This window comes from Diadema antillarum, unplaced genomic scaffold (genome assembly GCF_040938485.1).
Source record: "Diadema antillarum isolate AM-2024a unplaced genomic scaffold, OU_Dant_1.0 seq00000692_RagTag, whole genome shotgun sequence".
Classification (NCBI taxonomy): Eukaryota; Metazoa; Echinodermata; class Echinoidea; order Diadematoida; family Diadematidae; genus Diadema; species Diadema antillarum.
In genome coordinates this window covers 620,683-637,128 of record NW_027271597.1, presented here as the reverse complement: position 1 = coordinate 637,128, position 16,446 = coordinate 620,683, and the positions used below count along the sequence as shown (strand labels likewise).

The following is a 16,446-nucleotide window of genomic DNA, read 5'->3' as shown; positions in this document are numbered from 1 at the left end:
TCATCTGAATGAATTGTTAGCCAGATGGTTACATGGTTCCCATGACAACACTTAAGAAGTGTCTTGCTCACAAGCCTTTGTAACTTTGTCGGTGTGTTAGTTTACGTTTTAAAGCACCTCTGTCTGTGCTGATGAGGTATCGAAGGAGGTGATTGCTGCCAAAGACAGTGTAATTCAGCTGTGAGAGAAATAGCCCTTATTAGCAAATAAATGTGAGCATTCTCAGGGAAGAGAAGGCTCATGTTAATTCGACAATGGCTCATCAGAACCTCTGATAAGTGATGCTTGCTTAGTAGTGATTATGTAACACCGTTGCGACAGGATATGACTTAAAGAGGCTGGAAGATGCATTAAGCTTGCAAACTTTACATTAGAAAGAAATGTGAGTGCTTATTTTTCTTTCATCATCGAAAATCTTTGTTTTGAATAAATAAGTGATATCAGCAGTCGCCAAGATATTTTTTTTTCTTTTAAGCTCTTTAAGAATATGAAAGTGTGTTGTATTCATCATGATACTCTTTATTGTCAATCCCAATGGTACTTGGATAGGAAGATTGATATACGTCTTGTTTTTTTTCAACACTGACATCAGTATGTGGCTGAAATTGTCCTGACTTCAGGAAGTTGGGTCAGTGCTGAGATAGATTCATCCATTTCTCTCTTGCAGGGATTTTTTTTTTTTTTCAGCACAGATTGTAATTGTTTAGACTGACAAATTGCCATTCATTGACTTTTACAAAATAAGCACCAATTATTCAATGCATAGAATAGTAGCCAAAATATGATAACAAAATCATGGGCATACATACTCTGGTTGGATTCAAACCCATGATGTCGTAATTAATAGGTAGGCGTCATATCCATTTGACTACCAAGCATCCGCCCGATAGCCAGTGATGATTTTTAACCATTATAGCATCGGATAATGCGTACTTGTTCAAAATAATGATTCTTTCATCAAGTTGTTTTGTATGTGAATGAGAACCAAGTCAATGCAAGAATCATCAATTTGAATGAATTGTGATTGGTATAAATGATCAATGCAGACATTCCTGTACAATGAGCCAAAGGTCAGGTGATAGGTTTGTGTCATTCTTCATGTTTGTTGCATTCCCCATTAAAATATGGTCATGGAAAGAGGGGGGGGGGGGGGGGCTGATGGTGGTTACTATGTCAGCGCCATCACTTGGTAATGGTGTCCTACAGAATCACCTCCCTATCTATAGACCCACAATTATTGGTGACAAACTGCTCTGGGAATAAGAGATGCATCAGCACTAATGAGGCTGCCTTATTCACTGGCATCGAGGTAAAGAATTACACATGTTCCTTGTTGCAAGTGTCAGTACATTGCCCTGGGGGGTGGGTTGTGGTATCCTACCTTTTCATAATCCCTGCTTTGAAAGAATTCATAATCAATGCCCTGACTTTAAAGGCAGAGCTAAATATTTCTTACAGCTCTTTATTTGATATGAATGTTGCCATACAATGGCATCGTTAATTGGTATTAGCTCACGAAGAAAAGGTGTACAAGAAACACAAAATAGAATCTGCTGTGGGAAACTTTACTTTATTACCTTTAATAAACTTACACATGGCACAGCAAAAGAAATTCACATTTAAATTATCAGGCCACATTCAGGCACTGTCATTATACTTATTTGCACTCTTTGCTATTTAAGGGAAACTTCATATCCAAAGATTCAAGGCTATGGGTGTAGTATGAATTATTTCTATGTAATTTTAAGGATGATTATAAATCTCCTTTCTGTTGTTGTTGTGGTTTTTATGCCTCCGCCACGTAGTGGTGCCGGAGGCATTATGTTTTCGGGTTGTCCGTCCGTCCGTCCGTACGTCCGTACGTCCGTACGTACGTCCGTACGTACATCCGTCCGCTTTCGTTTACGCGATAACTTGAGTAATATTTACTGGAATTTTACCAAACTTGGTCCAAGTATGAAGTATGATGGGGCAATGATTTGATTAGATTTTAGGTTAAATCGGCAAAAGGTCAAAGGTCAAAGGTCAAGGTCAAATCATGAAATTTATCCGTTTACGCGATAACTCAAGACTGTATGGAGCAAATTTCACCAAACTTTCTTGGAGGATGATGTATGATGGGACAATTACTTGATTAGTTTTTCAGTGAAATCGGACAGAGGTCAAAGGTCAAAGATCAAGGTCAAATCCTAGAATTTATCTGTTTACGTGATAACTCAAAACTGGATGAAGCAGCTTTCACCAAACTTGGTCCAAGGATGATGTATGATGGGACAATTAGTTGAGTAGATTTTAGTGACATTGACAAGAGGTCAAAGGTCAAAAGGTCAAGGTCAAATGCTAAAAATGTTGCTATTTCCCCCATATCTATGCAATGCCCGCAGTTATTTTCTTGAAACTTAGTGTAGACATGTACTACTGCATAAAGATTCTCCAGAGAGAGTTTCATGTCATAAGGTCAAAGGTCAAAAGGTCAAAGGTTAGGTGAAAATGTTGCAATATCACATTTCTCACAAATGGTTCAATGTATCTTCATGGAACTTGGTACATATGCATGTACTGACTGGCAGGGATTATCTAGGGAATTTAGGGGTCATGGGTCAATAGTCAGGGGTCAAAGGTCAAGGTCAACTCCTCAAAATGTTACTATTTCCCTCATATATGCAATAATTGCATTATTAGTTTTAAAATTTAATATATGTACATGTATTACTTAATGGAGATTCTCTTGGAAGTTTCCAGCCAGAAGGTCAAAGGTCAAAGGTTAAGGGTCACAGGTTAGGTTTAAATGAAAAAAAAGATATATTTTGTACTGTAATTACACTCTTTCTTCATACCTTGAAAATTATACTCAATGCATAAACTTATAATAAGGTCGGTCAGAAGTCAAGTAAAAATTTTCAATTTCCCAAATATGTGTACCTGTACTCTTAAATAGACAATTATAGCAAACCCAGTTCGTGGAAAGTGAACATTCAAGATATTTCTGATAAACCTGTTATTTTGATATTTTGCCAGTTATGTGAAACTGTCATCACACACTGTGAAGACATTGTACTATACACCTATTGGGAGAATCATGCATTATGGCGGAGGCATCAGTCGCCATAGCGACATTTCTAGTTTTTTTATATGACATTTTGCCATTGCTGGTTGACTAATATGTGCCTTTCAAAACATACGCGTTTTGTTTTGTTTCGTTTCGTTCCAAGTATATTCTCTAGATTGTTGGTTACAAGCGATATGAACATGAAACTACAATTTGTGAAGTATTCATCTGTATTCTTATCGTGTACTGCAGATTATGATAGTGTCAATGTAGGTTTGGTTTGTTCAACAGATTGTATTCAGTTCCTCACAATACTTGTCCTACTTACCGTAAAGCATCTTGCAAAGATGGAACTGCTGCTGTACAATTAGCCAAAGTTATATCATTACTCAGTTTACTCTATTTTTCGTTATTGCCATGTACAGTGTTGACTGAAAAGTATAGGTGATAAATTCTAAAAGGCTATAGTATGAATGTGAGTGCATATATGAAGAGTTTGCATGCAAAAACACATATTTGCCATTCTCAAAGATCTGTAAGTAAGAACATTAAATAAAAAAGAATAAGATAATGCATTCAAGAAACACTTTTTTGTTTTAAGATATTAAAGATTATCACATGTATTCCAATTATTTTCTTAATTGTTTTTTTACAGCAGCTTCAATCTCAAACATCACATGTTGGTCAAAATGGATATATCAGTTTTTGCATTTAACTCTTCATATTAAATGTGTGTGTTCATATGTGTGTGTGTGTGTGTGTGTGTGTGTGTGTGTGTGTGTGTGTGCGTGATTGAATGAATGTATGATTTGCTCAAAAGCTGTCTGTGAAGATTATATATCTGACTTTTTAAAAAGGTCCTTTCCAGTATTCTTGCTTTAGGGTGCCTATATTTTGCTCTTGAAGTTTCCGTCCTTATTAATTTAAGATTTAAAAAAAGGCTTAATCTATCTTCCTTATTCTGTGGCAGTTATACCTCTGAAGATCTTTACTTGATTTTGAAAAAGCTGTCCAACATTGGAGTTTGGATTGATATGTATCTCTGACGAACCTTATTGTCTAGCAAATTGTGTTAACTGGTGAAAATATTGTCTCTAGGCTTCTCAACAATTGCTCTAAATGATAGAAAAACCATGGCAACATTTCTATTTCCAAAATATTCTAATGATTAGGTATTTTCCGCACTCTTGTGATAACATCAAATGTTTCTGTACATACCCATGGTTAAATTGCGGAGTACAAAAAGCGTGACAGTGGTATAGAAATAAACTGTCACAGAATAAGGATTAATCAGGAGAAATAGGGGAATGAAATGAAACAGGAGTTTGAATAGTGAAGCAAAAGTTAAATACATGTAATTAAGGCCAGAATATAACTCAAGATAATTATTTCACTACAATACCTGGAGCATTCGATCTTTTCTGTTATATTTAAAAGCAAACAATCTTATCACCTTGGAATCAAGAAAATGAATAATTCAATTTTGAATTGATTATTAAGATGTGCTATTGGATTTGCCAACTGCAGTGTATGTGTGTATATACCAAAAAAAGAATATTTATTTTTTGCAAGAATGCAGGGGAAAAGAGATTTAATGCAAGCAAGAGATTATTCAACAGAGGGGTGAAGATATGGGGAATGAGTTTTCTTCAAGTTGTGTGCCCTCTGTACGACTGAAACTTGTAAGATCACAACTGCTAATCTACATTTTTATCAGCAGTTGCGATGTTACACATTTCATCTGTACAGAGGGAGACAAATTGAAGAAAACTTATACCTCAAGAATAAATGTTTACATGTTGTAGAGTCATTTATTTGTTTTACTATCATCCATGATGCATACTGTGTACATATATGTTAGAAATGGATAGTTAGGGTATCAGAAAAATAAATCCATTTGGTATGAATTTCACATAAAGGAATTTAAGTAAAAGTTCTCGTAATTTTGAAGCCTGCACATATTTTGACAGAAATGACCGCCTCCATTATTAGGGTGTCATTTGACAAAAGTGACCATTGGTCAGTGCAACGATCTAGGAAAACTATCAAGGGAGTAAAATGGGGACTCCACTGGGGAGTCAAAGTGAAACCAGTTATTTTATGGCTCTATGGAAACTGGGGTTTTTCGAGCCAGTTCAGTCCTGCTGAACTGAATGCATTAAAAAAAAAAATGTGCAGGGCTGGAGATTTGAACACATTTCTTCATTTAAAAGAAAGGTTATCAGAGTGAAAAGAGACTTGACATAGGTGATATTTCTAAAAGATATATCTTTGTTTGACCCACCAACCCAGGTGACTTGTGTGTTTGGTACACAAAATGATTGATGTCAGGGTTTTTTTTCCTCCCGTGTTGGACATGTGTTCAATCAAGTGTGGCATGTGTATGTTCTTGTGAAAGGTCAAACCCATGATTCAATCTCTGTACATCATTTATGACACTTTGTACAAATCTGTTCTTTGTGTATTTCAGTAGAGACAAAACTTACCCCTAAAAATATTCTCCCTTGTGATGTGTATCGTGATGCTGTTTATACATCTGTATGAATATGCTCTTTGTGTATGTGCGTATAGAAAACTTACCCCCCGAAATATTCTCCCTTTTGATGTGTATTGTGATGCTGTTTATACATCTGCATGAAATGAGCATAATCTGATTTAACCCTCCCAAGGAAGGAAGAGTTGGGGGAGATCTTGAAACAGTTATCCAGGCAGCTGTGTTTATTTCTCAGCTTATTTCATATGATTAAATGTAAATTGTGTCTGTACATGTTCCTATACCGAGTACACTACCAAGTAACTGCCTTGTAATCAACTTGCAGCTTAACATGTTTCATTTTTGTGCCGTGCATGTTTGTCTTGTATTTAACAGTGCCGGGGGGGGGGGGGGGGGGGGGGTGCTCTGATCTGATGCTGACATCATTTTCTGAGGTTGCGTTTTGCTTGGAATTGAGGAAGTGTTTTTAATACCCTCCATGTCGCATGGCATAAACAAAGTCAAAATGAGGATAAAATGCCCAAGGATGAGTTTTCAAATTGGGTGAGATAGTCGCCCTGCCTTTTCCCAGCATAGTCCCTGCACATCCCATCAGTCATCTTTTACCAAGTGATGGCATGTATGGAGAAGAGGATCTAAAAAATATGTAGCTCATTTGTTTACATGTTCAAATTAACAATTTTATTTTTTTTGTGTGTAATGCGGGCTATTTTGACTTTGTATAACGCATGTTGCTACATTTGTACAGTTGAAGCCATTTTGTTTTGCTTCATTAAAAAAAAAGAAAGGCAGTCTTATCCTAGTAGTAGATAAGAAAAAATTGAGGATGTACCTGGTTTTCTAACCTTGCAATTACTGTTGCAAATGTTTTTTTTTCCAGTTACTTTGATAGAAAGTGTACTGATGAGTGTATTGTGTATATGCCTTTCCTGAAAGTGCAGGTTACAACATTTGACAGTCATTTACTGGATAGTGCCTGCAGTAGCATGGACCCTTCTACTACACATGAACAGTCAAATGAGAATATGAAGGGAAAATCGACAGCATTCCACTGTGAATATGTTGTCTTTACATGGGCAGGCAGTAAGTGGTAGATGCTCTCTAACTCTTAATGTAGCTGCAGTAGTCTTCATTAAATATTGTTGACCATCATGTGGATTTGTATAGTGGTCTACAAATAAACTTGTCAGGATTTCAAACTCAATTGATTGTGCAATGTGTGTCATCATTAGGGTGTTGATTAGACTTTATAAATGAAAATACTCTACCATATTAAAAATACGAAATACCTACAAGGCAGGAAATGTTTAAAACATACATGTAATTAAACACGGAACAATGAAGTTAAAATGAAGACGTTGATACTTTTTAAACTCTTGTGGTTTATCGTAATTTATGAGAGACAAGTACATTCTGTGAATTTCATCTCATCTCAAGCAAAGACGATTTTCAGGTCACCATAACCTCCATCAGACACGACAATGCTATTCACAGCAACTGTGACAACGTCAGCACACAGTGTTCCACAAACTGCATTGCCCAAAGATAATTCACAAATTTAGAACAGACTTCCTAGATACATGTACCTTCACAACTTTCACAAAACACTATGACCATGGCAAGCAAGCCACATTTCATGGCTTGGTTGTTCTACCGGTACTTAAAGGGATAGTATAATTCTGGTTGAGATGAGGATTCAGGTTTTAACTTTTTATGAGATAATAAGAAATAGCTTACATGAAATACTAAAAATCATACGATTATACAAACAATTTAAAGTTTATTTGATGAAAATTGCTTATGAAATGGCAGAAATATCCAAAAACAAAGTAAAACAAAGTAAAACAAAATGGTTCAAATAAGATGGGTCCCATCTTTTATTAGGACCACTTTGTTTTTGAATATGTCAGCTATTTCAAAACTGATTTTCATCAAATAAACTTGAGAATTGAATGCTCTTTAAAGGCATAATCTATCATTTGCAGTTGAAACAAAAGCCCAGCATTAGTGCTTAAAAATAGTTCTAAATTGTGAGTTAGGGATAGAAACAACCAATATAAAAATCTGAACTAGTATAATCGATGTTCAGTATTGTCAAATATACAAAATATGAACAATAGATATAATAAAAACATTTCCAGACTAAACCGTCTACAGTTATGGTTTAATGAGAAAAATAGTGATATCTCCTTATATTTTAGGCTTTATTGCAACAAAAAAAAATTATATGGTAGGATGTTTTGTGATAAAACTGACCTACACATATGCATCAAAAGTGATATCTTGAAAATTTTTAAAATCATTGCTCCCAAAGGTAAACAGGACCTTTAATATTTCACGTACAATGACAATGTAAGTGGTTTCCAATTATCTCTTTTAAAAAATTAAAACCGGAATCCCTATCTCAACCAGAACTACACCTGCCCTTTAACAGCAAGTTACTGGACATCTAAATACAATTGCCCAAATGATTTTGGCATTATTCTGTATTCCAAACTCTAAACCCTAGACTTACCACCTGGCAATTCATGTCATAATACTTACTATGTTATTTGTGATGGTATTATTCTTCAATCTTTTCTTTCAAATATCAAAACCCGGATAAAGTTGAACATTTTTCATTCTGTGAGTTGATATCATCACCTGTGCTGATTTACATATAGTGGCTATGCCTACTATCACATTTTGGTGAACATGTATTGATAAAAACTTGAATATTCATCACCTCCTAAATTTATGTCACGTTTGACGAACCCTTTACCCTTTTCTTTGTCTGATATTCCATTTTACAGAAACAGTGTATTCATAAAAGTTAATTTGAAAGTGGTGTAGAAAAGCAACTTTCCTACTGGTTGTGAGACACTGTTTGCTTACTGCTTTTCAAGGATGCCACCCCCTCAAAAATACTTGGAAGTATGTGCCAAACTGCATCTGTCCAACAGATAGGAAGACAATGGACTCATGTCTCATTGCATTATGACCATCCAGAGAAGATACATTGCATGTCTTTTTGATGGTAATTTCTTTTCACTGTCCCCACTTATGAAAGATGAGCATTAGACAACATGAAACAATATTAGACAATACTAATCTGATATACTATTGTAAATTCATAAAGAATTATACTTGAAATTTCTACCATATTATTTTCATTTAATTGAAAAAGTGATAAAATCAGCTTTACAGGAGTGTACAATTCCAAACACTTTCCCCAACATACAGCTCAGATTTGCACTTACAGAAATATGCACCTATTTTTGGAAAAATTGACTTTTGTTTTATATGATTTATCATTAGATGTTTCATTTGATTTAGTAAATAAAACAAGTAAAATATACCCAACATTGTTTAGCGTCCAAAATGAATCTTCAGATTGCTCAGAAAGATGGCGGTATCAAACCCCGATCATCAAATTATGCACAAATGCACCTGTGGAATTTTGTGTGTGTGTGTGCACCATAGAAAACTGACAGCTGTTTTGAAATATCAGCCAGTTGAAACTCCAGCTCTTGAACTTCCTCAGTCAGAACAACAACAAAAAGTGACTGGCAAAATGATTGCAATGCTCAAAGTTATTTAGAATTTTTTTGTCTATGTGAACGAACATATTCTTCTAACACTGAGATGACAGAAAATGATATAAATCATTTCAAGCACACTGGCCACAAAACATACAGATTCTCATAAGGTCCTCGCTCAATGTCTGACCACAAAAGTGAGTCAACTCCTACAATGGCATACCATATTTTGTCTTAAACTAAAGATTTGCAACTAGTACAGGAGAACCATGTTATAATGAGCAGCTTGGAACCCATCAAATTTCGTCGTCTCATTGGGTATCTTGTCATATTGGGATAAAAACAAAATATGAAAAGAATGGGACCTCCAAAGTGACCTCATTATATCAGGTATCTCGCCATATCCAACTTTGTTATAACAAGGTTCCAATGTAGTAACATTGAGGTCATTCATAACTTACAGTTATGTAACGGTTACCTGTATTGCTGTGGTATAAATTGGCAAACAACTTAATAGAAAATGCCATGGCCCAGAGTGCATGGTTCTACATGTACATCGAGATGTACTTAGGCACCAAGAAGAGCTATGCAGTTTTCAATCTGCCTTCAACGCAATATCATCTCTTCTCCATGTCTGTTAGAGTGTCATTCATCGAATCTGTTCCGCTGGATGCCTGTTTCATGTCCTCATCAGATATCCCAGCAGCGGGTGATGCCGCGTCGGCAACAGTCATGTCTGCAGCACTCTCTTCCCAAGAGCCAGAAGTGCCCTCCGCGGCAGTTACCTGGGGTGCCTGCTCCACAGCATCCTCCGCAAGCCCTGTGGGAGCTGTAGTGGTGGAGGGGAGGCTCTGCGCTGCAGCCTGGTCTGCGCCCACACCGATCTCGTCAAGCTTCCGATTGAGGGGGTTGATCTCCATGTACTTGAAGATCTGGCGGTGGTTGACATTGACGAGCTTGTCGATGCACTTGGCAGTACAGATTTCCTTTGCACAAAGACAAGACCACCATCATTACTTCTCTGAGAGAATACAACTCAGTATCATTTCTAAAGGCATTAGCATTGTGTAGGTTTACAAGCCACCTTTGAACATATAAAATCTAATCATTTCAATAAAAACTTCAGCAAAAAGCATATGATTTTTCTTCAAGAAAAAAGTACAGTTGTGTAATACTGATGCAAAAGAAACTTAAGTGAGGCTGACTGTATATGAGGACCCAAACACAGCTTACTTATTAAGTCTTATTAACACTTTTAATAATGTCTTCGTGTTTGATAAAATATCTGAATACGTGTATAGCTTCTAAACATAGGTGATGGAATCATCCTTTATACCAGGTACCTCATAAAAAATATAATAAATTGAAAACTCATACTCTTTTGTGCTACATTTTTTATCTTCAAGGGAAATTTTGAAGAGCATACATCAAGGATGGAATGTCACCGAGGGAAAAAATCAAAAGTGTGACCCTAACTTACAAATTACCATACATTGTATCATTCATACATTTTGCACTGATTCAACCCCAATCTTCCTATGATGCCATACCCAACACAGAATATTTCCAGAACTTTTACGAACAGAATTGAATTAAAGTAAAAGTGAACCCTTTTCTCACATAGTTGCTAAAGCCAATCATCAATCATACCAACAACCTGCTTTGAAGTACTTGTCTTAAGATTATGTAAGATGGAAAGGAAAAGAGAGAGAGAGAGAGAAAAGAACACACCTCTTGTGCAGTCAGGATGCGGTAGTTGAGATTTTGCGCACATCTCTCAAAGCATGTCTCGGTGAACTGATTATACATGGACAAGAAATCCTTCAGCTGTGGAATAGAAATCAAGACAAGACAACATTTGATCATGAACATAAAGATATCTGATTTTAAAGAAAATCAAGGATGTAGTGTGGACTCTATACATACAATGAACTCATGATTCAATTCAATTCAATTCAATTCACTTTATTGATAATCATAAAAACAGAAGTATATGGTGTAAAACGTGTCGGGGAGTTCACAAAGAAAGCCAAAGGCTTGAGACAACTGTGATCCCCTTTGCATTGTAGATACATTTGTAGATGATTGCACTCTGAAGCCCATTTTAACGGACATAACCGTGACAATGCCCAGGTAGTGTCCGGTTAACAAATTCCTCTCAAATTCAAATAAAAGTTAAAACCACAGGGCACAGGATATCAAGAGAGCGAGGGGTATCTAAACAGACTCGCATGTACATTGTATGTACTTCTCCATCTCAGCTGGCTAGCCCTGGGATCTGCTTATTCTTTGGACTCTGCACAGTGATTGGATTTTGTGTGTGTGTGTGTGTGTGTTTTTATTTGTTTTTTGTTTTTTTATAATTACATGTTAATACGTGTTGTACCTTGTAGGTCTCTTTGCTGATCAGCTGGGATCGAGAAGTCCATTCATAATGGGCCCCACTCACAAGCTCTGCTTCTTGGGGACTTACTTTCATTTTTGCTTCATGTTCATTTTCTACTGTGATTATGTTTGGTTTTCAATAAACTGAACTGAAACACCGAAAACCATCTCTACTCCGTCTCCGAGACTGAGCAATGGTGCTCTGAGTCTGAGACCGAGACTCTGCTGTGGCGAGAGGAGTTTGAAGATAGGCAGTGTATACAACTGTAGCATGTTCTTATTGTGGCCTATGTTTTAGCCACAGTCTATGTATATTTAATGTATGATTATGACGTATGTGCCTGTAAATATGCGTATTCTATTACTGAGTAATAATGAGCGCTGCGCTATTTGAGGCGCGCCTCTTTGTGCGTTTTCTGAGCGCGTCGCGCTCATTTTTTAGCATTGTTGTCTCGTTGCTAAGATGTGGGATTCTACCAACGCATTGTTTTGCAGACATTTTAAAGGACAAGCTCACCTTCATAAACATAAGGATTGAGAGAATGTAGCAATATTAGTAGAACACATCATTGAAAGTTTGAGGAAAATCAGACAATCCGTTCAAAAGTTATGAATTTTTGAAGTTTTTGTGCAGTACCCGCTGGATGAGAAGACTACTGCAGTGTATGAATAACTTAGATGTCACATGCGTACAACAATATAAGGAAAATATAAAGAGAATTTCACAAAATTCCATCTTTTGAAAAAAGTACACATTCCCCTGACTCGTTACCGACAAATGTTATGGGTAATATCATTCCCCCTGCCTTTAGAAAGAGGCAAGTCAAGTGCACTTTTATTATGCCAAAAAAGTGAGTTGAATTTTCTTTTACATTTTCTTTATACTGTTGTACGCATATGACTCACAAGCTGTAGTAGTCTCCTCATCCAGCGGTTCCAACACAAAAATTTAAAAAATTCATTACTTTTGCATCGATTGTGCAATTTTCCTCAAACTTTCACTGATGTGTTCTACTAATATTGTTGCATTTTCTCAATCCTTATGTTTATGAAGGTGAACTTGTCCTTTAAAAGACAGAGATATATACTTGCTCACTTACTTCCTTACTAACGTTAGACAATTCACAAGGCAGGAGATGATCATATAATTGCTCGATAGATTTTCACGGAGAGAACCTGACATCGTTTTTCTTCAGAGACACTTTCCATTTGGACTTTGTGTTACATTCAGTTTCATCGTTACCCGATTTCTTCGATCTGACTGTCAACACCACTCTCATCGTTATCTGGTTTTCTCTGAACTCTCTCATCGCTACCTGGTTTTTCCTGGTTTTTCATCTCTGCCAACTCCTTTTTAATTGTTGCATCGCCACCAGAACTAGACTCCATCATCTCCGAGAACTACCTTTTACCTGTTGCATCTCTACCGGATCTAGACTCCATCATCACCGCGAAATCTCCTAACTGCAGCATCGTTATTCCCAGTTTCCTGCTACCAGGACATTCATTTTATTTCTCACCAGGGACTTCTACCTGATCTCTCCTGGCCTGACTTTTCGTGTATAGACCTATTTGATAATATTCTCAGTTGTCATGGTAACATTCAATTGCCTTATTCAATTGCCTTATTTTGGTTATTAATCGGGCATTCGTACAATTCAAAGTAATCTATCTTGATGAGTGTAGGCCTATATTGAAGTTGTTTATAATCCAAGAGAGTCACAAGAACATTGTCTATTACTTTTATTAGATTTATTTTGAATCCCAATACAATTGTCAAGTCCTCATTTTTGTCATTGTTTACAAACAGATATAATTTCAAGTTCAGGTTAAGAAATCCACTGAAGAATTTAATGTTTTATTGTTTTAAGAATAAAAGAACATAATCGATCATTTAATTAATTCCTTTGTTTACATCTGTTGATATTTGTGATGTCTCAACCGATTTCTTATAGTTTTTGGAGGTTATACACGAATGAATATGTATGAATATATTTGGTAGTTTCAAATCCTTCAACACAACCACACGCGTGTGTCTTTACTATCCAGCCACACGAGTGTGATTGTAGCCACGGCCCAAGTCGCTGGATACAGCCACACTCGTGTGTATTAAATGTACAACTGTACATATCCACACACACGGCCGGAGAAGCTGATCGCCGTGCGTGTCAAGCACATGAACACCACACAACCAGCGGACTAGCTTGCTCGCAAAGGCAAAGTGATGAAAGTAACCTAATTTTCACACTTCCTAATATTGCTTTCTTACAAATATATTTTTCGCTCCATTCTCATCGTATTGCGTGATACAATGGGCTTAGAATTAATAGCAACGTTACAACTGCTGGTAAATTTGGGGACTTCGGATTGACATGACTAGACTGCTGGTGGTAGGCCCTACATCGTGACTTCGGGTGCTAGCGATCGCTCAGCGCAGCTAGCTGCAGCCAGCGCAGTTGTGCCGCCCGCCCCAGCAGGGACCCGCACGCCGGCTGCCTGTGTACGCGGCAGAGAAAATGCACGTGTTGCGACGTTGATCGCGCAGCTCTGAGCGCAAGGCTCGCGGCACTGCTCCCAGCTAGCTGCGCAATTTGCGAGTACCCGAACGAAGTCTCAATAACGATGCGATGCATGATCAATCGTGAATCAAAGTCCCAAATCTGTAACTTTGCTATTGATTTTAAATTCATCTTATCAAATAAAGAAAATGAGAATAAAGTTTAAAATGAAAAAAGTAAATTTGTCTAATGTTTTAGATGGTGAGATAATTTATTAAATGAGGTTAATCTAGGAGGAGGTAGGTTCATCGCTTTCGTGGTACATATATCGCATATTGATGTGGCCACACACAGCGTGTTCCCCCGCTACGGAATAAATTATACAGCTTCTCCGTGTGTGTGGATATTTACATTACACACAAGTGTGGCTGTATCCAGAGACACAGCCCAGGCCATGGCTACAACCACACTCGTGTGGCCATAGTGGCTGGATGGTAAAGACACACGCGTGTGGACTCGTGGTTGTATACACTGTCACTGCCTTTTTGAGAGAAAATTGAAATGAGCTTTGCTCCTGTAATTGTATGTAAATTTCAGGACTAAAGTGAGATAATCTGCTCTAACTAGATGAAAGACACTGAATCGTTGGTGCATTTTAGGTATTTACGGCAGGTCTACAAAATTATTATTATTATCATTATTTATTCCTAACACCCAATAACAGTGTTAACTGTAACACACGTGTGTCTACGGACCTGTAGCACAACAGTGAATATCTCAGTCCCATATGTTTGCATCCATGTCAGAATGGCATAACGAATGCCATGATTCTTGTGCGTTGCATGCACTTGCCAACGACTATGTCTGCGAACGTAACAGCATGTGATTATTTACATGATACTTACATTTCTCCTTGCATTTGCGGCTTCCATCGTCGTCGATCTATCTATCTAAAAGAGCTCATACTACTTCGACATCAATCAAATTTCGGCATCACTGCAAGTCGCATGTGCACGCGACTCCTCGGTCTACCATTGACTGCTCACCATCTGCATCGCATACTCAGTAACTAGTACAACCGCACGGCCGTACGTACGTACAGATACCACTGCACATTGATCTTACGTAATACTAATATTCTGAATGGAACTTTCAATACGCCCATTCAAGCTGTATAAACGACTGGATCATAATTTTCTCATTTAGATAAGACTTTCAATAAACAATTTTACATGTACGCCCTACATGTAATTTCATAAAGATTTATTACATCTTTCGATTTATCTTTCTTTTTTTCTCATTGCATGCAATCGCTATTAAATTGGTATTTGTAAAAAAAAAAAAAAAAAAAGGTAGGCCTATAGTAGGGTGCCCAAATTGTGCTTTTGTGGACTACAATAAAAAAGCATTTGTGATTTAGTTGATTGAAGTTCGCTTCAAATGGATTTGATTGCTGAAGCACGGGATTAATGGAAAATAGTTGCATTTTACAATCAAAATTTATGCACGCTAAATCTTACATTTCATATATGGTGGTAAGAAATCAAACTGTTTTTTTTTTTTCAAAGCAATGTTAGCAAAGTTAGGAAAGGTGAAAATTTGTCTCCAGTTTTATTTCACTGTACCTGAATGGTTTTGAATCATCTTTACGAGAGATATACATTATTTGTGCTCTCTATCTTCATCAATCCGCGATTGCTTAGGCCTATATATGAGAAATAAATTGATATCTATATGAATCTATTTACTCCTTTGTACGCTGACAATACCATTGTACTTGCTGAAAGTGTGACTGATTTACAAGATACACGATCATAACTATATCTTACTGTTAATACAACGAAGAGGAAAGCTAAGTCAGAAACATTCCGAACTTTTATTTTCCTGACTGGCCTAAGTGTACATGATGAGTAGGCCTACGTGTATTTAGGAACAACTTTCAACTACAACGACAGCTTTTAAAAAAAGCTTTGAATAAACAAGTAACTCAAGCATAAAGAGTTATGTACTCCATGAAAGCCAAAATTGCATCTCTTGTTTTACCTATTGATATTCAGCTCGAGTTATCATCAATTAATATTGCCAATGTATAGGTGTGAGATTTGGGGTTTTGAAAACTTAACCCAAATTGAAGTGTTTTATTTGAAGTTCTGTAAAGAATTGCTTTGTTTAAACAAAAGTTGACTCCCAATTGTATGAATTACGCGTGAACTTGGGCTCTACAAAATAGAAAAAATATATATATATAATTGCTAGTCGAATGTTAATGTTCTGGAATTGTCTTGTAAATGGGAAATCAGTTGAATTATCAAGCATTATTTTTAGCTGTGAATTTGTCTCTTTTTCGAAAGGGAAAATGAGTTGGCTTATACATCAAAGTAAAAAATACTCACAATAACTGTACCTGATTTGTGGAAAAGTCAAGCCAGCAATTTGACTTTATCGACATTCAAAATAAAATATTAGATACAGAAATTCAGGATATGAGTCAGCAGGAGTGGC

The 16,446-nt window shown here is 36.7% G+C and overlaps 1 protein-coding gene across 1 annotated transcript; it reads right to left on the bottom strand.

Annotated features, from left to right (window-relative positions):
* Positions 1–9,464: 9,464 nt before the first annotated feature.
* On the bottom strand, positions 9,465–14,965 carry LOC139737404 (mitochondrial import inner membrane translocase subunit Tim10 B-like). The gene is made up of 3 exons (XM_071648080.1): positions 14,850–14,965; positions 10,793–10,888; positions 9,465–10,047 (listed from the first exon to the last, which is right to left on the bottom strand). Exons 1-3 carry the CDS (start codon positions 14,874–14,876, stop codon positions 9,679–9,681), a joined length of 492 nt encoding a protein of 163 aa, XP_071504181.1. The 5' UTR covers positions 14,877–14,965; the 3' UTR covers positions 9,465–9,678.
* Between the last annotated feature and the right edge of the window lie 1,481 nt (positions 14,966–16,446).

Excerpts from the sequence above, each read along its gene's own strand:
- LOC139737404 (XM_071648080.1), bottom strand. The coding sequence starts at position 14,876 with ATGGAAGCCGCAAATGCAAGGAGAAAT. Across the intron at positions 10,889-14,849 it reads CCGCAAATGCAAGGAGAAAT|CTGAAGGATTTCTTGTCCAT; the intron begins GTAAGTATCATG and ends TCTATTCCACAG. Across the intron at positions 10,048-10,792 it reads GCATCCTGACTGCACAAGAG|GAAATCTGTACTGCCAAGTG; the intron begins GTGTGTTCTTTT and ends CTTTGTGCAAAG.